General features: G+C 41.5%; 1 protein-coding gene across 6 annotated transcripts in view; it reads left to right on the forward strand.

The window, feature by feature from the left end:
• The window catches only part of LOC137265794 (matrix metallopeptidase-21-like), a 105,758-nt gene that overhangs the window by 58,162 nt on the left and 22,730 nt on the right, over window positions 1–24,866 (forward strand). For 3 of the 6 annotated variants that reach the window (XM_067801255.1, XM_067801253.1, XM_067801256.1), the window contains exon 2: window positions 19,155–19,731. In XM_067801255.1, the coding sequence (XP_067657356.1) occupies window positions 19,564–19,731 (168 nt within the window). In that variant the 5' untranslated portion in view covers window positions 19,155–19,563. Of the gene's footprint in view, window positions 1–3,610; window positions 3,750–17,146; window positions 17,315–18,905; window positions 19,069–19,154; window positions 19,732–24,866 lie in introns of those variants that run through there. The other 3 variants (XM_067801251.1, XM_067801252.1, XM_067801254.1) reach the window with 3 other exon arrangements.

Here is a 24,866-nt window from a genome sequence, read left to right on the forward strand (position 1 = left end):
TTGGAACAGTCGTCATGGTTAATGCTGTGCTCATTAAGCGCTGCCGATATCCGTTCAGGCAGTTCCACATGGACGCGTTAAGAAAGTGAATGCACATTTCTCTAGTGTCTAGTTGCACACTGGGAGAAATAAAACATACTTTATAACCGCTTCACGCTTTGATTATCAGTGAGAATGGGATGAATAGAGACCCTCTACACATGGTACAACGGTCCACTTAGATGTATTAGTCACTGAGGAGTAAAAGAGGAACATCTTGATAGTTTACGTCAAGAACCTGACTCTTTTAAGTGTATGTACACTTTGTGGGATAATAATATACTAGACAAAATCACTATAATCCAGTCTGGCGTCACCCTCGGTCCAAACAGTGCGATGACATATCAGACTGAAATGAGTTTTTATCTGAAAGCTAAACTGAATAATTTTGTAAGATGAAAAGGAATTAATTCATAAGGTAAAAGTATGAAATGAAAGTTTTCAGGGCGATAGAATGGTTGATCCTATTAGCCAAGAGGAGAATTCAGATAGGTTAAATGAGCGTCAACATGAGACGTTAATAACTGATTATATAGTATGGTATGAAGTAGACGTTGTAGGTGCTGGTGTAATTGTTGTACACCTATATTGTAATTGTTGACGTGTGACAGTCCGACGTTGTGCTTATTGACTGTGACAGTGAGACATTGTGATTGTTGAAAGTGACAGTCCGGCGTTGCGATTGTTGACCTTGACAGTCTGGTTTTGTGATTGTTGACTGTGGTGAGTGTTGTGAGTGTTGACGTCGTAGGTCTCAACTGTGACAGTCTAACGTTATGATTGTTGATTGTGACAGTGAGACATTGTGATTGACTTGTGTCAGACGTTGTAATCATTGACATGTGTCAGTGAGACGATGTAGTTATCTACTTGTGTCAGGTAGCAATGTGGTTACAGTGTTTGCTCGTTACGCGGAAGACCCGGGTTCGATTCCCAACATGGTTTCACTGTGTGAAGTTCGATGATTCTAATATTGCTTAAAGTGGCGTAAAACCAAACTCATTCGCTCACGTGTTTGAAGGATAATGGTGAAATATGTCTTGATTTCAACGTCAAGCAGTTTCTAGGTTGTGTCAGCAATAATGAAACTCTGCTACGGCAGCCTGTAATCAATCGAACCCAGCAGAGATACACCAGTGGTTGATATTATGAACTCTTGGGTACAATGACACGCAACCATCCAGATTACTAAGCATGACTACTCATTCCATTTACAGTTTCTTCTTATGCGATTAAATCATTCGCTCATTTCGCCCACGGCTTGAGTTTGATTCCCAACATGGGTACAATGTGTGAAACCCATTTCTGGTGTCCCCCGCCGTGTTATTTATGGAATATTGCTAAACGCGACGTAAAAATATACTCACTCATTCAGTTATGAGATAAACGTAGGCTACTCAGGAACAATTTTACAAAGGTGTCTGTACAGTCAGATACTCTGGTGTATTTGATATGTCCTGTAGAAATTCATGATTGAATTCAAATATCATTCGATGACAAAAAGTCATTCAAGATGTCAGGTCACACTAAGACATGAAAAAGAGACAATCGGCAGTTCCGAATGGTATTCCAATAGATGATAAAACAATTGATATATTCAGACTCTCGACAAGCTAAACAGTAGAAGAAAGGCCTCCGAGATGAGGACGCGGAGATATATGTATCAAAGCTCTGTGATAGTAGCTCGTATATCTCCACTTTGTCAATACGCCGTGGGAAGCTCGCCAGGTGGCGCCTCACGCTGCACCTTGTTAAGTCTCCCGCCAAAGCAGAATGGCGGGAAATCATCAAGCATAATTTGCCGGAAGGTGATTACGGAATTTTTATGAAAGAAAGATCTGAGGCCGTTTTCTTCAAGGTTGGTGTGCTGTGAACTGTGCTGCACATCAAGCGACTTGTATATCACACACATGTAAATTACGCAGAGGCGAAGCGTTTTATCTACGATACGCACTCTGGAATATTGGACGGGAACTGCATTGTTTTGTCTAACCATTTTTTTGTATTCTATCTAGACTGTCATAGAGACACCTGTATATGTAATAAAAGACTTGAATTAGCTGGAGTAAGGCAGAATAACAAATTTACGCATCGCTAGTCGGCAACGTATGAGGCATCCACATCGAGGTCAAGGTCAGATATGATACTTTACTTGTGTCAAGGTCAGTAAAATAACGCCATTATGTTCATATAATGAGTTATGTCGGCTTATTGTTGAAGACATCATCTTGACCTTTAGGACTAGAGTGAAGCCAAGTGGTTAAACATTGCTCGTCATGGCCATGTGGATTCTGTTCACTACTGAGTGAGTATGGCCATACGCCGTTTTTGGCAATATTCCAGCAATATCACGGCGGGGGACATCACGAATGGGCTTAACACACTCTTCCCATATTGGGAAACGAACCTGTGTCTTCGGCCTTAAGCTTTCACTACTAGGCAATTCCGGATCCGCCGCCCTGTTCTATTCATAATGATTAAACTGCGTGTTCTCTGTCGTGATGTAACTTTCAAATTGAAAAGAGCGACGTAAAACTATACTCACTATCAGGGATGTATAATTTATTATGTATTGCCTTCGAGTGAGTGAGTGAGTTAGTTTAGTTTTACACTGCTTTAACTAATATTCTACCAAATATTTACGACGGGGACACCAGAAATGGGCCTCCCACATTGTACCCATGGAGGGAGTCGAACCCTGGTCTTCAGCGTGACGAGCGAACACATTAATCACTGGGCTATCCACCGCCCGTGCTTCCTTGGAACTGTTGTAGAGTAAATGTCTAAATTGTCTGATGTAGTCACGCCACCTCGTCCTTTGACCCTCCCTATTCCTTCTTGGTGTAAAGACACGTTATCGGTACACACAATACTACACACGCCAAGAACAGCCGTTTTGTATGACCTCTTAAAGACTGCGTTTCTTTAGACAAATAATAAACTATAGAGTTAAATATGATAAGTGACGAAAGTAATACGGGCGTGCCTGCTGCGTGTTTTGTTTGGAGCGTTGTCCAATGCGACCCTCGACATTACCATTCTCTCACCATCTTGCTGGGTGATAAGACTGTATTATCCGCTTGTATTCCTCCACATCTGTATTGTGTCTCGGTGGAGACGCTGTCGCTGTAGCTGTTGTCGCTAGGAGTCTACAAGTTCCTCCCTCTGGTGTCTAGGTTCACTACTAACATGATGCACCGCGGCAGGTAAGACAAACCACATGAGATATATCTGACCAGACTCGAGCGAATATTGGGTATCGGGGATAAACAGGTGTTGAAGTATTTAGCAAAGGCGTCGTTCTTCCTAAGGTTACCGACGCCGTCCAGCATTGTAGGACTGGACGGTTGTGTGTGTGAAGAGGTTAGTATGTATCAAGCTAGAGCGAAGTTGTAGCAAGGGAATGAGATGTGAAGATGCTACCATTGTGAGTTGCGGGGCGTTTTGGCAGAGCGCCTATACATAATTGGTAGCATATACTGCTAGAGCTCGGCTTCTGCAGCTAGCCCAAGCAGACTGGTTGAAGAGTCCTGTTATGACTAATCGCACTGTTCGTGGAGAACACACGGAATGGCACAGGCCAACACACAACGTTCAGTTGAAGTAGACGATCAGGAAGACCTACTGAAACGTCTCGTGTCCCGATTGTCAGAGCTTGAAGGTGACGTATACGGTCAACACTGTGACGTCATAATGGTCATCTGTTCCAGGTACGTTGTTTTGTTTTGACGTGTGGGGTAAGATAGCATGATATCCCTCGTATAGCAAGGGTCATGGAGAAATAGGTTATCGCGAGACTGGGGAGGATCTCGACAGTGGTAACAGCACAGGTAAAATGACAATATATCATAGGGGAAGCAAGGGTTAATCTGCGTTCATACGCACACTGTTTCCTCAGACACGTTTTAACACTACGTGAACGCACGTATTATCTGATTCAGTTTACCTCAACGCCTGCCGACTACCTGTTGAGCACCTCATTGCACTGTATATTGGTAGACTGGGGGGTACAAGGTCAGATGGTTTTCATTGTCTCGGGTCTCGGCCACGGACAATGTACAGGAGATATCGGTGGGAGATATTAGTGATACTGCTTAGTGTGTGGCTGGGCATAGAGTGTATTACGTCTGTGACGCCCAAAGTCGGTCATCGGGTGACTGGGTGGACTACACTTGGCCACACAGCTGGTCATTTATCATGCAGCAGGAAGTAAATGGTAGTCTGTTCAGTTAGTGTATTCTCACATATCTCACATAGTGTATTCTCACATGACTTGACATACCTACGTAAATCGTATCTATGTATACACGGAGCTAGGTCGTGTTGGTGTGAATATAATATTGGTATTATCATCTCGTTTTAATTGATTATATTTCATGAAGATTATTTCTTTATATCTGTAATTTCTTTGGTACTGTCTGTTGACACAATCGTGTGTACACGTGGTTCACACACAAAGAACGGCGATAAAGGCTTGGCGTCAACGTAACGTGAACATTCACCACATCTGGTTTGCCTGTGGTTTCTTTGACATTGCGTAGAACTACACCATTCCTTGACACGGTGGGAAAAGTTTCGCAATTTTGTGTAATTCTCTGAATGAATCATTCTGTCTTGAGAGCGAAACAATGCGGATGCAGGGCCGGATAATAACAGGGAAAAGTTCGTCACCACCAAATGACACGCTGAAAGACTTGTGACGTCAACTGAGTATCAAATTAAGGAAAAATAGTTCCTTTAAACTCTGTGAATTGGGCCGCGGGAAACAGGCAAAGAATAACAATATTACAGAATCAGGGTTTATTTATTTGGCTTTACTCTCTGACATCTGTCTTCAGCTAGCGACAGTGGTTCCTATTACCGCATCTTTACAGATGTGCGTGGATGCTAATCTGCTTGTTGTCGACTGACGGGATACGTAAGGAAGAACTGTAGCGTTGTAAGCAGGAGACATGTGCATCAGGAGGTTGTGCATGGGTAGTCCGGGTAGCGTTGTATGCCCCCATTGGAATTGCGGGTAGTGGGGTTAAAGGAAGAGCTTGAGTTTGTGGTGAGGTGTCAGCGGAGGTGTAGGATGCGGGAGGTTCAAGTGTAGTTGGTAATGTGGATGTTGATGTAGATGGATGTGACGGGGATGGGCGTGGTTGCAAGCTGCATAACGTTATGTCCACGTCGTCGTTATTCATTTGGTTTTGGAGTCGAATACTTGAACGGATAACGTAGAACAAAGAATGATTGCCTAACTACAGCGACAGCCGTTTAGAAACAAGAATTTTTCAGAATTGTTTTAGACTTTAAATAAATGGTTCCCAGTGACGGACAAGTGCGTGCACGTCATGGGAAGAGGGAGCGCGAGGCTAGGGTGAGGAGGGTAATTTGTTTCAAAACCGGAAAGAAATGTTTGAAACAAATGATCTTCTGTTGGAAGTAATGTTCTCGTAGATATATATTGCATGGCACTGACCTGAGTCTGTGTTTGTATCAAGCTATTCCTTGTCACTGAATGCCACGTGTTGTCGTTTAAGGACTTTCTTTAAAATGGCGAAAAACACAATCCTTATCAATACAATGAGTCAATCTCGAACCCGATCTTATTAGAAACAGATATTTGGTATTTTGTTTTGAACGATAAAATACTCATCATGTCGAAAACGCTTTGTTGCATTCTAGAACCACCTTGCCGATTGTGCATATACGACACATTCATCATTTTATATATTCCACTTTCCAAACCGAATTATGAATCATACCACTGATGTTAAAATTTCTTATGTTTCGATTCCCGGTACAGGTAGAATGTGAGATTCTGTTTCGTTTTCCCGGAAATATTACATCTTGAAACCCTGTCCAAATGCACATTCTCATTCCCGGGAATATATTTCTCCCTGAAACTTTATGTCCATCGAGAATTTCAAAATTGCTAAAGTGGCAAAAAAAAAAAAAAAAATAAAATAAAATAAAATAAAAAATAAGTAAATAAAAAAAATATATAAAAATAATTAAATAAAACATAGCGCCGCCGTACCCCCCCCTCCCCCCCCTCCCCCGAGTTTACACCGGCTGTATCAGAGAAGAATGATGGTGGTGAGCCGATGGTACCAGGGGTGCTGGATTTGAATTACTACCCACAATCCCGCCCGACCCCCTTCCGTCTGTTTTAACAATCTATATGATGGGACCCAGACATTCAACACACCAACAACACTACAACAATATACAAACTACATACCTAATCCACGGCTCGAACACCCCGGGGACTTGAAGAACGTGTCATTGAGCCAGGCAATGTCTGTTAACACGATTTCCATATATTTTGGTTACAAATGCCGTATAATTAGATTCCTGTATCTGATTTGATACCTACTCTCGCCACGTCGGTTCGCCGGCCTTAGAATGGCCTCGAGGGGACTACACAAAGAATCCTTATGACGAAATATACAGTCGACATACGCTAGAGTCCCCCCTACTTGAAAGTTGATGTTTCCCCTGCCAGTGCAGACGTTCCTTGGGGCTTGGGGGATCCACATGGGAGAGTACAGATGCAGCGACTTTGTACTCTTATGATGCGGATGCGTGAGATACAACTCCGCCGAAGGTGAGGGTGGGATACGGACGTGTGGCGACCTCACGGGCATATCTACCTGTGATGCTGTTGGATGTTTATACAATCTCGCAAAACATGATACGTGATAATATATAGAGAAAGTCACCCAAATGTCTACTGATATCAAATATATCAACACGAGTTGATAAAGTAACAAATATCCAAGGCTTGCCAAGGATATTTTTAGCTTTGTCGACTAGTGTTAATATAATTGATATCAGTAGACATGAGCTTGAGATTCTGTTTATCATCCAAAATGATTCTTCATTAGTTTTCAAGGAAATATGTACATCTCTGAACACGGTACTGCCAGTAGATTTGCAGTGCAGCGACGTCATAGCATCGTGATGTCATCAAATTCAAGACGTCATAGCATTGTCAGGGCATTGTACAAATATGACAAAACAATATCCCCAAGGAGATATCTTCTGATCTCACACAAGCGATATCTCCCGTGGACCATAGGTTTGGATAATATAAGTTCCAAGAGTATAAAATCTTCACCATGTAAAATGGCTCGTTGTGATAAGAAAAAATGGTGTTCTTTTTTAAAACTGTGTTATGAATTTAATTGCGTACAACAATTTGCTGTATTTGGTCTTAGCTATGATTATCAAGATCTGTGACGATATAAAACGTGTGAAGTTGGATTTTTTTTCAAAAATAAAATCAAATCATGGTGCTACGACTTCGTTAACAGGCTAGTAAATAAAATTTTTCAGTGTGTTGTTATTGTGGCTGTTGTTGTTGTTGTTGTTGATGATGATGATGATGATGTTGATTATCTTTATAGAGAGATAACCGCTGTTGCAGTGTTCTTGTTACATTGCTCATTTCATAATGAGTAATGTGCTTTGTTTTGTCGAACATTCATTCAGGATAATACAAACTCGCACATAGTCTGAGGAACAGCAAAAAATTTAGTCTTGTCCTGTGTTTATAGAATACTAGTAGTTAAACAAATTAGTCATATATTATATGTATATTATTAAGATTGCGGAAACATTGTTTTTGTTTACAGAACGTTATCAGCCCACATTTTGATTGCTGTATATTTGCATAAACGTTTAGTATAACTCGGACCCAAATGACATTGATTACTGGGGACGTTATCAGAGCAGTAGATAAACCGAGTACTCTCGAGTCGTGTTACGCACACAGACCCGCCTTGGGTGCGTTCAGTCTCTGCTGGCAACCAACACGCGAGACATCCATTATATGGACATTCGATATAAGCGTTGGCTTAGTCCAACCATCGGATGTTACTTCAGAAAGCCATTGTAACGTATTCTGCCCGAGATGAAGAATTGTGTGTAGATTGTACATCTAGGAAGGTATGTGAACGTTTATGGTCACAATAATGAAAACGTATACTGACAGCGAAAGAAATGCAGCTGTTTTTTGTCAAGTTTTTCATAGAAGACATAAACATGAACGCTGCCTTTATGAGACTGCATTTTCCGAAACTTGCGTTTCTTTTATCGTTCGGTATACTATAATTTGTCTTTCTTCTAAGAAAACTGCGAAATGGTAACATTAACACAATTCCGATAAATGTATGGGGATGCCGTGTTATGTATTCTTGCTCGTGACCGTGTTTTATAAATTCACTAACATTATTTACATGCTTAAGTGTCCGAGAATATATAACACCTACTCCCAAGGTACCGTACACTTCGCCACTGTGGTGATGACTGATAAATGTATGTGTTCGTTTATGATCAATTATCAAACAAAATATGTTAATTTGTATTTATCTAATGAAAACAACTAAATGGTAACATTAAACTATATTCGATCAATGCGTTTTGATCATATTTTTACATAAGTGTTTCTTGTGTTTGACTCGAAGTTTGAGACCGACACTCTTAGATGTGAATACAAAGACAACACAACATTTCACATTCGGAGATTGTTCATCACAGTTCCTTTATTCAATACTTGAGTTGTGCGTTTGAACTTGTTGTATGTGCAAAACATAAATTTAATCACATTGAAAAAGGAAACTTTTTTCTTTTTGTTTTCACTCGTGCAGTTCTCCCTGCTTTCATAAATAGAGGAGGAATGTTTTCATAAACTTTGAACCTTGGCAGTTTTACCGTTTCATGAGCGGTCCTTATCGTGTTGTCGTCTCTGTCTCGCATTCCTTTTACACACAGATAGATATACCCATTGGGATAGTGGTAAAACCACTCGTTGCTTTTGGCCATACTGTTTGTCACCATTTTAAGGGCACTGGTATCATTCAAGACACACTTGGTGTCGCCAGGATCAGCTTATTGTCCGGATTGTCACCCTTGGCTTGTGTGTTAGCCTCCACGTTGTCACGCTGAGTTGAGAGCTGACACAATGTATTGGAACTGCATGACACTTAAAAAATGTCGGCTGTCTGTAAATAATCGAGTTTGGTTTGGCTACGCAGTTGGCATACGATGACATGTGTGAACGTAGTCAGCCAATGCCGTTAGTCACCTCATACGAAATGCACGCGTCGCTGGAGACCATTTCTAACCTGGGTCTTCACAGGTCTTTGTACTTGTGTGTGAAATCGAACCTTGATTTCGGTTAAAGGAACGATGTTTTATTCTCATTGATGTGGTGGAGCAAGTAATATCTTTCACGACTGACGTTACTAATGTTATTCTAAAATAATTTCATATATTTATAATGTCGTAATAACCACTGTAGTTAAAGAAGGAACCGTTTTTGATTAAAATGTCTTATTGTGACCTTGATTTAACGAAACATCCTTAAGACGTCCCTATTTGACCGTGGAGTAGATGTACCACAACACACCGGTTTAGTGAAAATGTAATCATGTTCATGAATACAATGCCTAGTCTTTTTTTCTGTGCCACTTTACTTTATATTTACGTGATGATATGATTGTATGCAGCTCTGTTCCCCTGGATCTTGTTTGCGACACTGAACCCCAGTCTGTACTCAAATCTCCATCTCCAAGTATACCGTCGTATAAACCGGTACTCCGACCCTTGTCCGATCACGATTAATTACGGAAACACACTTTATCATCGGCTTGACTCAGGATGATTTATTACGAAATTTAACACGTTCGCTGTGAACACCTTATGTGGTATTCTGATGTACGATTAGCAACCAGGGGACGACGAAACAGCGGGTGGACAGTCACTGAATGTTACTATTTGGAGATTGCATACGTTGATTTCAGCGTGTTGTATACACAGCCTATCCCTGTGTCAAAACCTACACCGATGAAAGACCCACTCAAGGAACTCCTTATCCTGCTCCTGTTTAGGTATATAGTGAGGTTCGTTACAAGGATGTCACTACATGTCTTTTTATTAACGACCCCTCCATTTGTGAAGGATGTTCCACGTGGCTTGTGTTCGCCGTCGTGCCTGCCTCATGTGAACACGGCCGTGTCAGTTGCCACTTTGTCAACTTTGTAATCAGATGGCCCACCTGAATTATGTTGACTTCTTCGTACTTAGACTTGTATTGGATAAACGTTCTTTATGTGTTGTTTAGATCGACGGAAGACGTTCCTTTCCATGCGACTTCCTTGGTGCATTTTTAACTACAAGCGTCAACTAACAGTCTGCTAATTCACCAAGGTAATGTCACCAGTAATATTTTAAAAGTTTTCCTGAGTTTGTTAAGGTTCGCCAAAGTGATAAATTTCAAACTTTGAACTATCTTTTTAAATATACTGTGATGTTACTGAAATACTTACTGTTATCCACGGCGTTTGGGCTCCACCCGTCTGTTGTCTATCTTCGGTTTTCGAGTTTCCATAGTTGCTTTCGTAGAACTACCCTATCAGTATCTTCGCACACGCCTGCTGTCGCTCATATCTGTAATTTGATTGGAGGCTATCTTTGACATCGTTACATTCGAATCTCTGTTTCGCCGTTGTATGTCTGCAGAATGGAGAGTGTTTGCCGTTTTTGTGTGTACTCCCAAAGTAATCCACGGATATGATAGCCGTGAAGATCCGGCGAAGAATCGGTTGTGTTGCATGAAGGGATATCGTTGTCCTGTTCCATAACTCATTTCATGCATTTCATCACATTTGCACTACATTTGCAAATCGATGCTTATCATACCAACTATTGTCTGGTCCAGGTTTAATATTTACCGAACGCCATATATCTGGAATATTGCTGAGTGTGGCGTTTAATACCCCCACCCACCCCCCCCAAAAAAAAAAAAAAAAAAAAAATCCCCCCCCCCCAAACGAACAAACTTATCTTATTGTAAATGTTTTATGACTTGGCACCCAACAATGCCTGTTTGTAGATGGGAGTGTCTGTCTCTGCGAAATATACATTTGGAATACGGTATTTGTGTGAGGAGCTGCTCCATCGACGGTTGTCGCCATCTAAGATTCTGTCAACGGCGGCCATGTTGTGTTGCATGATTCACAGCGTTGCCGCATAGCGCCTGTCATATGGCATTTCCTGAGATCATACATAATCTCTCATGGGTTTAGACGGGCTTTGCAACAGCGATATATCACCAAATGAGGGACGACCTTGCGTTGGTGTGACATTTCTGTATATCACGTGGGATGAGGTCATATTTGACTCATCATGGCGTCTGAGATAGTCCTTCCTGTGTGGGATAATATATTGTAATTCTCGAAGAAGTATTCTTCCTACCGCTGCTTTTGACATGCAAGACCCGCGATGTGACAAAGGTGATGCCAGTAGTTACAGCTTTTGCTCGTCTCGCCGAAGACCCAGTTCGATTCCCCACAGGGGTAAAATGTGTAAAGGTTTTGGTGCCACCAATTGTGATACTGCTTGAATATTGCCTTAAGCGGCATAATACTCACTCACTCACGTTACAACGTGGCGTCACTTACGCACTTCTTTGTCATCGTGACTATACAATTTGGGCATAGCCTACTGAATATCGTCCCTTTAGGGGGTGTAACTCTTTATTCACCAGGCTTTGAGATGAATGGGGACAAACAGGACGTATCTCGAGAAACCTGAAATACAAGGATCGGGTGCTGTTATATCCGGGTGTACATATTTTTGCCCGCATGTTGTTTCATCAGTACTATACTGCGGAGATAGCCCATTTCGAAAGCGGTACTATGATTCGCTGTGCATAGCTGTATAATTTGGTCTCATCAGTATCGTGTGATTGTTAATGGTTCGTCAAGGGTATGACCCGTGAAGATCCGGGGTAGAATAGGTCTTCAGCAACCCATACTTGCCACAAAAGGTGACTATGCTTGTCGTAAGAGGCGACTAACGGTATCGGGCGGTCAGACTTGGTGGGCACTTGTCATCGGTTCAAAATTGCGCAGTTCAATGTTCATGCTGTTGATCACTGTTTTCTCCGGTCCAGACTCGATTATGTTCAGACTACCGCCATATGGCTAGAATATTACTGAGTGCGGCGTAAAACAAAACTCACTCACCAGACTTGTCACTCCGGTTTATTCTCCCACTGACACGCTGTGATGTAACTTGAATACTTATCAAATCGGCGTTGAACAAGGCTCACCTACCATTTTGCACCAACGGTTGTATATATGTTCCAATAAATGTCCGTTTTGGTAGTGACCATGACCTTTACCAAACACGTATATGAACGAGCATGGGCTGACCCCTTTCACGAACAAGGTCACAGTTGTCACAAGTGTTCTACAAAACATACTTGTTTATGGTTAATATTTTTGGGGGTCAGGACTAGGTTTCAGCATATCCGGGTGGTTAAAACAAAGTAGGGGCAAAACTTCTTGTTCTGTGCCAGGTCATGGAGAGATTGTAAGAAGGCCTCTGCATACAAATTTGTAGAAGGATGTTCACGAAACGAAGTAGACATTTACTTAATAAGGAATAATATTTAGATTGTTTGCATGTAATTAAATGTATGTACTTTTAAGATGTGCGTGTATGTAGCAGCATGTTATTGGCACTTATGTGGTTTATCATGACGGGTGAAAAGAACAACGTTTCTTCATCTTCATCCGACCCGTGAAGGTCCCGGGGTAGAATAGGCCTTCAGCAACCCATGCTTGCCATAAAAGGTGACTATGCTTGTCGTAAGAGGCGACTAACGGGATCGGGTGGTCAGACTAGCTGACTTGGTTGACACATGTCATCGGTTCCCTATTGCGCAGATCGATGGTCATGTTGTTGATCACTGGATTGTCTGGTCCAGACTCGATTATTTACAGACCGTCGCCATATAGCTGGAATATTGCTAAGTGCGACGTAAAACTAAACTCACTCACTCACTCACTCATCTTCATCCGTTCAGTCAGATGTTCATATCAAACGATCCTGACTGATATATACATCAGTCAGGTCGTAGGAAAAAGTAGTTAGAAGCTATTACGATAGTGTGTTTCGCGATGGTAAATTTCTTGAATTTGGAATAAATTATCATTGTTTTAAGCTGGATGAAGCTGGGGGTAATACGAAGTGTTTATTTTCAGTACGGGATATTTACCATTTCAGTGAGTGAGTGAGTCTAGTTTTACGCCGCACTCAGCAATATTCCAGCTATCCAGTGATCAACAGCATGAAGATCGATCTGTGCTATTGGGAACCGATGGCATGTGTCAAGCAAGTCAGCTAGCCTGACTACCCGATCCTGTTAGTCGCCTCTTACGACAAACATAGTCGTCTTTTATGGCAAATTCACAATTCCAAAAACGAGAGCGTAATACCATCTTTTTCTTATAATGTTACGCTTTGACTGTGTTCGTATCGCTTTCAAATATTAACTGAACATTGCAAGATTACACTAGATGCGCTCTTATACTTCTCAAGTGATGTGACAATATAATATGATATAAGTTATTTGTTAAATGATGACGTAAGTTCATATTTGCAAAAATGCCAATTGCCCTCGCCTTGCTTCTGATTTCGCTTCAGTCCAATGGTTCCCCGTTAGAGTTACTTCCCCTTATCAAAGGGAAGCTACTCTAATATTACTCTTGGCGACAACATTTGAGAAGAGTTGTCATGGCCTGCCGTTTTGCTGGTCATGAAGTGTAGAGACTGGTGTATACCTGTGACAAATTGAAACAGGAAACAGTTTAGACATGTCTCGGCAGTTTAAATTCAGCTGTATTGAAATAGCAAAACTGAACAATACGCAGAGGCGAAACAACCGCAGATATGGAAACTGATCCCGTCATCCTTGCTGAAGTGCTGCGCAGTATGTATCTATTGAAAATGCCTCAGCTTACACCACGCTGATTTTAATTTTACCTATCTGACTTTTCATGTTTGCATGAATGCAACATTTTCCGATACAGCCCCAACGGATACATCGTTTACCTTCGAAAATCCCAAGCGTTATATGAAATCTATCAAGTTTCCTTTCCTTACGAATGACAAGAACATCTGCCGGGAGACCGGAGGGTCCACGATTCGATCCCTTGATCATAATGGCAAAAGACGTTAAAAGATGGTACTCGTTATCCTGCCTGGTGCTCGGCATTCAGGGACTAAAACTCGGATCTTTCTGTCCAGATTCAGTATGCTGTGTGTGAGGTGGTACAGATGTCTGAGTGGGTAGGTTCATAGCGATATGAAACGCACGTAATCCTGCACTGGTATAAGTGAGTGAGTGAGGTTAGGTTTACGTCGCACTCAGCAATATTCCAGCTACATGGCAGCGGTCTGTAAATAATCGAGTCTGGACCAGACACACCAGCGATGAACAACATGGACATCGATTAGCGCAACTGGGAAACGATGACATCAGTCAACCAAGTCAGCGAGCCTCACCACTCGATCCCGTTTGTCGCCTCTGACGACAAGCACGGTCGCCTTTTGTGGCAAGCATGGGTTGCTGAAGGCTGAAGTAGCTTAATCAGTTAAAAAGCTGAAGTAGCTGAATATCTTAGGAAACACCTTTTGAATGGAGACAAAGATAATAATTCGTTTCAGTGCAGTTGAAGCGACAATATTGTTTCTGCCAACAATGATGCAAGTGTCATTTTGGAAGTGATGATGATGATGATGATGATGATGGTGATGATGGTGATGATGATGATGATGATGATGATGATGATGATGATATCACAGCGATTCAGGTGACTCACGTGATGGTGCAATCATCAGATGTTTTTTCATGACGAACACCTGAATGTGTAGACGTGTAAGATTTACCTTCGGTAAATTATTAGATCCCAGGAATCATGGTTTATTTACATACATTTGAAGGTATTACATCAGCTCACCTGTGAAGGCTATCCTATGTGTTGTACCACGGCTTTGTGCCATCTATTTGGAGCTGTGGGGTCAGGCCGGGTTACCCACGTGGTACCTATATACCTCTCTGTAGAAGAGACCTATCTGTATCGTAACGCTTTCTAAGGCAGCGGCGACTATGTCGTTACATACCACTGTCCTACAGTGCTGAAGTAGGGATGTGTGTGTGTTTTGTGGTTAGACACAGCTTTAAGCAGTATTCAGTTACGACAGCGTGTTTAATGGCGAGTAAGTAGCTCTTAAATGATATCAACGTGTTAACTCAAAGCGCTGATGCAACAATGACGGAGTCGTGGTTACTCAAACTAGCAAGCAGATCCTGGTAGCTGACGCTTATCGCAGTGTTCACGATGGTGTTTCAGAGTAACAGGACATTGGGTCCTGTAAGTTTCAGATGTCTGTCTGACCCACTGAAAATTCACAGGACCCACAGAATGAAGTTTAAAGAACATCTCACATTTAACATTTCTTATAATTGGCTTTGAAATTATTAACATTATATGATAACAAACATACTATTTCTAAACAGCAAACAAGTGTCATATACCGCAAGTAACAACTTCACACAAAGACATTGTGAGATATTCAGACACTGGGGCTGGCGGGTTGGTGATTTCTATCTGACCACTGGCGAATCTGCCTGATTTGTCAGAGGGTCAGACGCTATTCGTGAACACTGTTATCGGGCGGCCTGAATGGTCAACATAGCAATTTTACCTGTATTAGTCTCTGTCCCAGGTTTTTACTATACATGTCGTACCCGCCGATGTGCTCATAGTATCAGCTACATGTTTACCTGTAACAATTTTGCGGACCTGAGTGTAATATGACTGAAGGAGGCGCAAGTCCCTCAATCACTGACTGCAGTAAGTATTGGCAATTCAGTGTTGTTTCTTACCAGTTCGAATCCCGTTTTCCAAAATGGAAGTCGTATGTGTTAATGATCATTTCGCTATTCCCCGCCATTACAAGCACGCCAAAATATAGCTTAAGAATTACCGTTATTTCAAACATCCCATTTCAAACTGACACACCGAGACAGTGTTCACTGTTCAAGCTGACGTCCAAACTATGAGAAATACTGATCCGAGCAGCGTTAACCCAACTCACAGACTCATGCCCCTATCATCAAGCTGATGTGCGGTATAGTAGAGGTAACACCTAGTTTTGGAAATGAAGATATTTTACAGACAAAAAACTATAATGAAAATAAGCCATGATAATAATGAAAAATTCGAATTGATACAAGATACATTAGACTTGCCACATTTTCTACACTTGCGTGGACATTCCTGGATGTGTTTGCTCCAGTATCTGTATGGCAGATAGATGAAACGCTGGTCACAGCAGCGAGAAACTTGACTCACTCACCAATCACCCGATTCGTTTTTTCTCATAACCTTGGTATAATGACAAAGGTTCAACTAATACATTAAAAGTACCATTAATACTAAGCCTAAATGCGATTCTATGCCAGCTAACCCTTTCGTTATATGTAATAATTCGCTCCCGCTGCTACTGGAACCATGAATGAAATGGTGATTGTCAATGGAGCACATCTGGTGTATTGTTCGAACCACTCATAAAATGTTTCCACTGCGTGGCTTTCAATACAGTCAGATTGGGACAGGCAAAGGTTGCAGAGCCCCCGGGACGAGGGGACTGCCGTCACCCCACGCCCGGGGTAGACCACCAACACGAGTATAGTAAAGGTATCGTGTATCCTCGTCAACAGAAGCGTGTGCTCGCGGAACATGGGGTGAACCACGCACTTCTAGACGCCATTGTGTCCTTATATAACACAGAGCTCTCTGTTTGAGCTTGTGGGCTTTATATATAAACTAGTCGGTGTACAAATTAAGTTTTTTTAGCGGTTATGAATGATTGTTACTGCCACTACGATTTGTATCTGATCGTAAGAATAAGGTCTATTGTTAAGTGCGAGAAGATTGAATTCAGTATAAAGTACCAGGGACAACACATGGCTTTCTTCTGTCCATGCATTGTGCCCCAGAACAACGCTTCTCTTTATAGCTAACTTCAAGGTGAATGATAAAATTGCATACATTGACTCCCTACACAGATACACCCTGTTGAAGAGCTCATGGAGATTTAAATGATGATATTATCTTCTCAAACGACCCATCTATTTTCCTTTCAACTCTTCACGGTGAGGTAGACGAATTCAGCTCGTATGTTAATTCAGGCCGTTTGCATATTGAATGTTATGATTATCATACACGGACACAGTTTACATCAGCGGTTGAATATAGTACAGTGCTGTCGAATGATGACAGGGGTGCCCCTGATGTAACTGAAACAGATCGTCCGTTACAGTCACGCCGAGCGTCAGTAAAGGTAGCGCAAACTCAGGGCAGGTCAATGTCTAGGATAACATCATAGTCGAGAGAGTGATGTTGGCAAGGGACGAGGAAGTTTTGATGTATGTATGCCTTATTCTAGCGCTTTCCGGAGTTGGTTGGTACCACTTCCAATCAGCAGCGGCACAAATAGATGTTTGCTGGCGCCATGCGGCTGTTTATATTTTCATGGTTATGAAAACTAGTACTATTACGCGTTGTGAAATAAGCAAGGGTACTTATGACTGTGTGTGTTCAATCTTCAGCTACAGGGAATAACACATGTCAACAATTTTGTTATCTCTCACTTGTACGTTTGATTGTTTGTTTAACACTGCACGTAGCAATTCAGCCATGGTCTGTATATAGTCGAGTTTGGACCAGACGATCTCGTGACTGACATCATGAGCATCCATCTTCGAAATTGGTATATAACGACTTGTATCAACTACCAGGGAACCTGACCACCCAATTCGTTTGTTGCCTTTTCGACAAGCATGGGTTGCTGAAGATCATTTCTAATCAAGATCTTCACGGGTCACCTCTTATGACCAGCAAATGGGTACAGGGAACGCATTTTGTTCCACGATGTGTAGTCATGTATGGAGTTGTCGTCAAATTTTGGGGTAGTGTACTGTGATAACTCTGGTCTGTCTCTGCTAAAATTACTCCCTGGTGCCAAGCTATTGAAGGTATGTTCAATGCGCTGCTTTAACGTCTCAACGAGCATAACGTCTCATCGCGATTCTCGCGTAGCTTTTATAATGTACTTGAATACACGTGACGTTTACGAGATCTATTTTCTGTGGGATGTGTTATATCTTTTACCATGCGATGTGCGACTGCCGTACATCAGACACACTACACAGACATGATGCTCTCAGAACCATGTGACACCATTCCATTTGCGCAGACTCATATGGCAGCGACAGGCACAGCACGTGGGTTATGCCATAACACGTGCTCATAACCCCCAGCAGCGACATCAGGGCCGCCTTATGCAGTGTACAGCGTTGACAGCCTTGGACGGCTTTATGGGTTTCGAGTAGAACACTACTGTATGACCGTTCCACCGCCAAGCACACACTATGTAGCTTATCATTCTCTTTGTCAGGTGCAACGAGGTAACCCAGTTCCATTGTCACACAAATTACTGAAGGTGGAATGATTGATGAATAGATTGCATAGATTTGGGCAATTTCATTGCTCACAGTGTTTTCAGTGACAGTCGAACTAATTTAGGTACCTTTGAGAATGATGACGCTGATGATAGTGATGACGACGACGATGTTGCTGCTGCATATGATTAGTTTGTTTGAATACTCACATTTAAAAATTGAAATGTAAAAAGCGGTGATAAATGGATGAGATTGTATTTTCTACCGCGATATACAAGGAATTCAGAAATCGTAAACACTGACAGGCAACCTGTTGCTATACTTCAGAACACCATAGTATAACTGTTGCTGAGACGTCTACAGAACCGAAGTAGATACCGCCACAATCCTCGCCCTCATCCCGTCCCTCCCCCCGGAGCTTAGGGTCATCAGTCACTGTCTATCGGCAGCTCTCGCGGTCTGCACGTGGCAGTGGTGGCGGGAATCCGCGTTATCTACACCGTCTGTCCGATACGGGTCCATCGGCGGCCAGGCTTTCTCGGCCAGTACAGCCAGGAGCTTGCAGAAGCTAGACTATCTAACATGCCCCACGTGCATACTCCTCACCCTCATCCCTCCCCTCCACTTTACGTGTAGCGTTCCCCCATCAGTTCCACAGAGCAGCAAGACGGACTAAGGCTGAATGAATCGCCCGCAGCAGATGCTGAAAACCATGGGCTGTAAGTGCCTTACGGTTCACAACGTATTGTAGCCTTCTTCTGGCCGTCAATGTACATATTAACTCATACAGTCATTTTGATTGCAGGAAGCAACCGGAGGTTTGGCGTGGACGTCATACAGCAGTGGGCAGCGATTAAGAGACGCCATCACCGCAGCCCTGGTTATAGTCAGTCAGTCAGTGGTCTGTAGCTTCAACTGGGAGACATGCCGGGAGTCAGGCCCATCGAACCTCATCGTCGAACCTGTGGAATAGTATCCTCGGACTTTCAGCCTAATACATAGGACAGTCTTACGTTCATACCAACAACTTCACTGATATACCACCTTGAGCTTTGGAAGAGTTTCTCAACTTCCAAATCTAACTGCTACTTCTGTGGATGTTTACAGTGTGAGTTTAACTTGTGTTAGTCCCCATTTGGACAAAGGGGTCATTTGTTCCGTCATAAAAAGTTCGGGCCAGTCCACCCAGGGATTATTCGTGAAGTCGTGGTACAATGCCGAGGGGGACATCGCAGCTGCTGTCGTTGCTACATGTTTTGACTGTGTGTACACTGATTGTAGGAGAGCCGTTTTACCAGCACCGTGACCACAGGGATCAACTCAAGTACAGGCAAGGGAGAACTAAGGGTGGGAATATGGTGACGAGTCGAGACGAAGCCGAGGTGAGACCAACCTTACCTACACACCTCCTCTGTAGTTATCTACATCATTTGCTCTGTAAATTACACGTAGAATTCAAGTCACATAACTTTCAAGTTACAGGTAGAACTCTATTTGCCTACATTATACGTTACTGGTAAATGTCTTTTTCACATGCTATAGGAAGAATTTATGTGCTTGCTTGTAAGCCATTTGTAAATGCCGATTTCACTTACCTTACAAGTTATAGGAAGAATGTATGTGCTTACCTACAAAGTTAGGGGTGAGTTCCTGTTGTATTTACCTAACAAGTCATATATAGAAATCTATGTGCTAACTTTAAGAGTAATTGGTGAATACCTATATCACTTACCTTGCAAATTATGGGAAGAATATATGTGCTTACCTTTAAATTATTTGTAAATATCTGTTTTACTTACCTTACAAGTCATTGGTAGAAAAGCTTTTCACAGACCTGATTAGTTTCTAATCTGACAAGAACTAAAACAATCTACTTCATTTACCTTACAAGGCATAGGTGTAATTCTCTGTTGCTTACCCTGTAAGTTACAGGTGCAAATGATTCCACTATACTTTATTTATACGCCAGTCATTGAAATCTACATACCTTTCAGTTTATAGACTTGTGCACGCTACTATAGGTAGAGTCCTACTTTATTATCTAAAAGTCAGAAATATATGGTCATTTAAACAGACATCTGTAGAGAACTACCTGCCTTTAGTTAGTCTCTTGGATACACTTTTCGCACGTTTCAGACAGATAAGTGTTTTACTGACCTTGCAAGTTCTGTTATAGAATTACATACGTTATCGAGTTATGGTAACTTCCATATAAACAAACTTCCAACAATATCATACGACGGTTGGGTAGCCAAGTGGTTAAAGCGTTGGCTCGTCACGCCGAAGACCTGCGTTCGAGTCCCGTCGTAGGTACAATATGTTAAATCCATTGCTGGTGTCCCCGGCCGTGATATTGCTGGAATATAGCTAAAAGCGGTGAAAAGCCATACTGTCTCACCTTACGTCATTACGTGCCGTAAGTCAAAGACGGTGCCGGGATCGACATGTTCCTCAAATGCTATAGTTTAATGTTTCGATGTGTGGCGCAATTGCCTGACACACTTCAGAATAATGTGTTGATGTGTATCTCAGCTACCATTGGGTTTCAGTAATATGATGCATTCCCTTGTCCATATATAAGTTGCGTAGATTGGCATTAGACATATAGATCATGCAAGTCAGGTAACTGTGTACTAATGAACGTTTTAGACGTTTAGTTACTGTGCAGGCACATACATTGTTTAGGTCAAGCAGAACGGTATCGCCCTACAGGTATCTTTACCATTTACATTAGCTGTCGTATAAACGTTAATGTCGCCTACTAACAGTGTACTATTGATCGGGTTTATCCACATGGTGTCTTATTGAACGTACACTACCTTTTATCGATAGTGTATAGATAGAAGTCGTACTTGTGTAGCACATAGGACGTCCCTTCAGAATAGCACATAGAGCTATACATGGACCTCACCTGTAGAATTACGCAGACACTTCACCTTGTGGTTTAACACAGATACCTCACCAGCAGTCCAGCACACACACCTCACCCAGTATAGCACATAAACATTCCTTTGACAGTAACACATACAGCTTGTCTGTATAGTATAACATATAATCATATGACCGGTGTGGGATTTGGAGAAATCAGCCAACAGAACGTCTACATACAACATAGATGTGGAAATATACAGAATTTTGCGTCTTACTGCCATAGAACAAGTCAATGCCTACCTGTGTAACACACGGGATGTCTTCAGGAACAGCTGTAGACTTATATTGTGGTAATACTATAGCAGATTCGAGGTCTGTCTGTATACATATACCTCACTTGCAGAATCGTATATTCATCTTGTACATCCCGAACACAACACATGGAGAAGTAGAACATGATATTTGAAACAATATAGCTTAACTTCGATGTGCATAGAATGTGTCCGGAGTATATTGTGAAGACGAATGAAGCAAAGCAAAGCGTCGCCGCAACGTTTGAATAACAATGTTCAATGTCAGTATAACGTAAATACTGTCCTGATGTTGATCACGTAAAATAATGAAAGTGAACTGCGTTATAACATCCAGTAAAACGCCGTGAAACAAAGATCTTAACAATAATATTACGAAAACTCGAACACGAACTGATACCATATAGAAGATAAAACTAAAGTTCCTTCTGACATAGTAAGCTCTCATACAGGTCATATATACAAAACCAATAAGTGAACATCAGTATAACATATAGGGGTTTCATAAATATCATATAAAACCAGCAACTAAACTTCAGTATAACATAAAGGCGTTTCATAAATATTAGACATAAAACTAAACTTCAATATAACATATAGGGCTTTCATACAGATTATATAGACAAAACCAACAACTATACTTCATTATAACATAAATGGCTTTCATACAGACATATAGACAAAACCAACAACTATACTTCATTATAACATAAATGGCTTTCATACAGACATATAGACAAAATCAACAACTACATTTCTGTATAACATATAGGGATTTCATACAGATTTTACAGCATAATCAAGCAAAACCAGTATATCGTCCCGGCGTTCCTGAAGTAGGTCAAAGCGAATAACACAACTTTCCAACTCGCTATTCCGTAGATAGCAAACTTCAAACATACAACGAGCTTACAACCTAACTTGCAGAGGCTTTCTGTATATAAGACCATTGTATGTAGAAATGGACACTGCAACATTCAACATTTTATACATTATTACGTAGTGCGCTGTATAACATTTACCCATACATAAGAGGTAGCTGTGCCAGGTCTATTAGAAAGTCGGACCCCAGAAAGCCTCTAGAGAAAGTGCTATAGAAAGCGTCTGCGTATCTCAAGGGCAATGGAAATTTATGTTATAGTCTTGTCCCTTTCTTTATATTTGCCAACACCACTTGTAGCCGTTTCCTCTTCCACTACGCTACACAGCTCTATGGTGGTGATGACTCATTGACTAGACCCCCATGAATAGTCTACAATCGATTGATGTGGAGGGACCATTTGTAGCCGTTTCCAGAATGTCGGAGTACCACGAGATGTATATTGCGTCACTGCGTGTAAAACCGTTGCTCTGTTTGTATCTTCGTTCATTTGTTTATCCACCATTCAAACACAAGTTGGCTATTTGTCATCAAGGAAAGTTGAGCGTTCTTTGCGCTGACTCTGAGAGACGGTGCCATGTTGATGGACGCTTCTGGGTATGCTAATCCAGTACGGACATCTAGTAAGGCCAGCGATGGACAGTCAAATAGCTGTTGTTATTCCAAGTTTTGCCAAAATGTCAATACACGAGTGCACTTGATTCATAATAACGGTTTATTTAATAAACACAGCAAACGTGCCTCATACCAAAACATGACCAGATGTACATTAGTAGCTCTAATTAGGATAGATACCAAAGTATATTATTACAATAAAAAACGTCAATTTTGATTCCCAATTCTTTTATTGAAATGTTCGTACGTGCATATCCTCGCGTCATGAATATCAAATGAACTTTCAGAAGGGCTGCTGTCTTTTTTGAATGCATCCATTTTCAAACATTTTATTTGAAATAACCCGAATGTTTTCAGTTGGTTGATAACTATTTGATTTTGTTCTTGTATACTGACATTGGAATAGCGGATTTCTTGCATGTTCAATATATACACCTTTGTGTATTTTTCCGAATCACACACTCTCACGCTGAATTGGTAAAAAATCACAATATGCCACTGAGTAAATATTTAGATATGTTCTCCAATGTTTATCTCAGATCGTGTTCATACGCTTGTCTTGTGCTGATTCCTTGTCATCTGGGAAGTATCAAATTTGTATAACACCTTGCAACTCGGCAATGACGTCATCGGGGTGGAATAGTCCGTATTTGTTACATATCCCGAGGAAAGAATTCGTGCCCATTTTCCTTGCGTTTAATCGAATTCTACATCCATGACCGCGGTTTACAACAGGACAGCGTATGTTAGGTCCCGAGCTGGCACATTTCTCTTGGGAAGAATTCATGCCCATTTTCCTTACGTTTAATCGAATTCTACATCCATGACAGCGATTTACAAGAGGACAGTATACGTTAGGTCCTGAGCTGGCACATGTCTCTTGGAAAGAATTTGTGCCCATTTCCCTTAGATTTAATCGGATTTTACATCGATGACCGCAGTTTCCACAAGGACAGTGTACATTTGGTCTAGACTTGCACAAGTCTCTAAAGTAATGATACATAGTTTACATGATATTTTCTTTAAAATATACATATTCCTCTAACGGACTGGGATCTGTACGCTTATCTATACTTGCCACTTCGAAGAACAGACTTACTATACATCCATGGGCTCAGCATTCAGTAAGCTATGGAGCAAGGCTTTTTCCTGAGCTAGCACTATGGTGTAGTCTGAGCCTCTGAGGCAGGAACGTTCGAGGGTCAGTGAGTGAAAGATGCAAGGCTGCTGCTACTGCACTAGACTGAGGGAACAGAAGGAATTCAGCATGGATGCATACTGATCAGCACACCTCATCGCATAGCCACATTAGCTCTATAGATGCTGCCTTCGGAAATGCCTGTCAGAATTTGTGGTATTTTAAGTGATATTTTACAGTGAGGAACAGGGATGAAGCTTTTGAAATAGTAATTAAAATGTTAAATTTACACAGTTTTCAAGCACTACATATGCTGACAGTATACTTGGAATTTGAGTTATGTCGAAAATAGAGTGGAGTATCTTGACTCGTCGTAACTACACTGACACAAACAAATTGCGTATATAGTTATGAATCATACATAGATACATGCATGCGTACATACTTACATACATACATGCATGTATGCATACATAGATACGTGCGTGCATGCTTGCACACACATACATATATAGATACGCACGTACAAACGCACGCACGCACACACATACATACATACATACATACATACATACATACATCAAAATGTGTTTGTGTGTGTGTGTGTGTGTGTGTGTGTGTGTGTGTGTTAATATCAGCATCATTACTACACTCACACTAACAAATTTGAGTTATGTCGGAAAGTAGACTGAAGTAAATTGT

This window comes from Haliotis asinina, chromosome 15 (genome assembly GCF_037392515.1).
Source record: "Haliotis asinina isolate JCU_RB_2024 chromosome 15, JCU_Hal_asi_v2, whole genome shotgun sequence".
NCBI classification, from domain to species: domain Eukaryota; kingdom Metazoa; phylum Mollusca; class Gastropoda; order Lepetellida; family Haliotidae; genus Haliotis; species Haliotis asinina.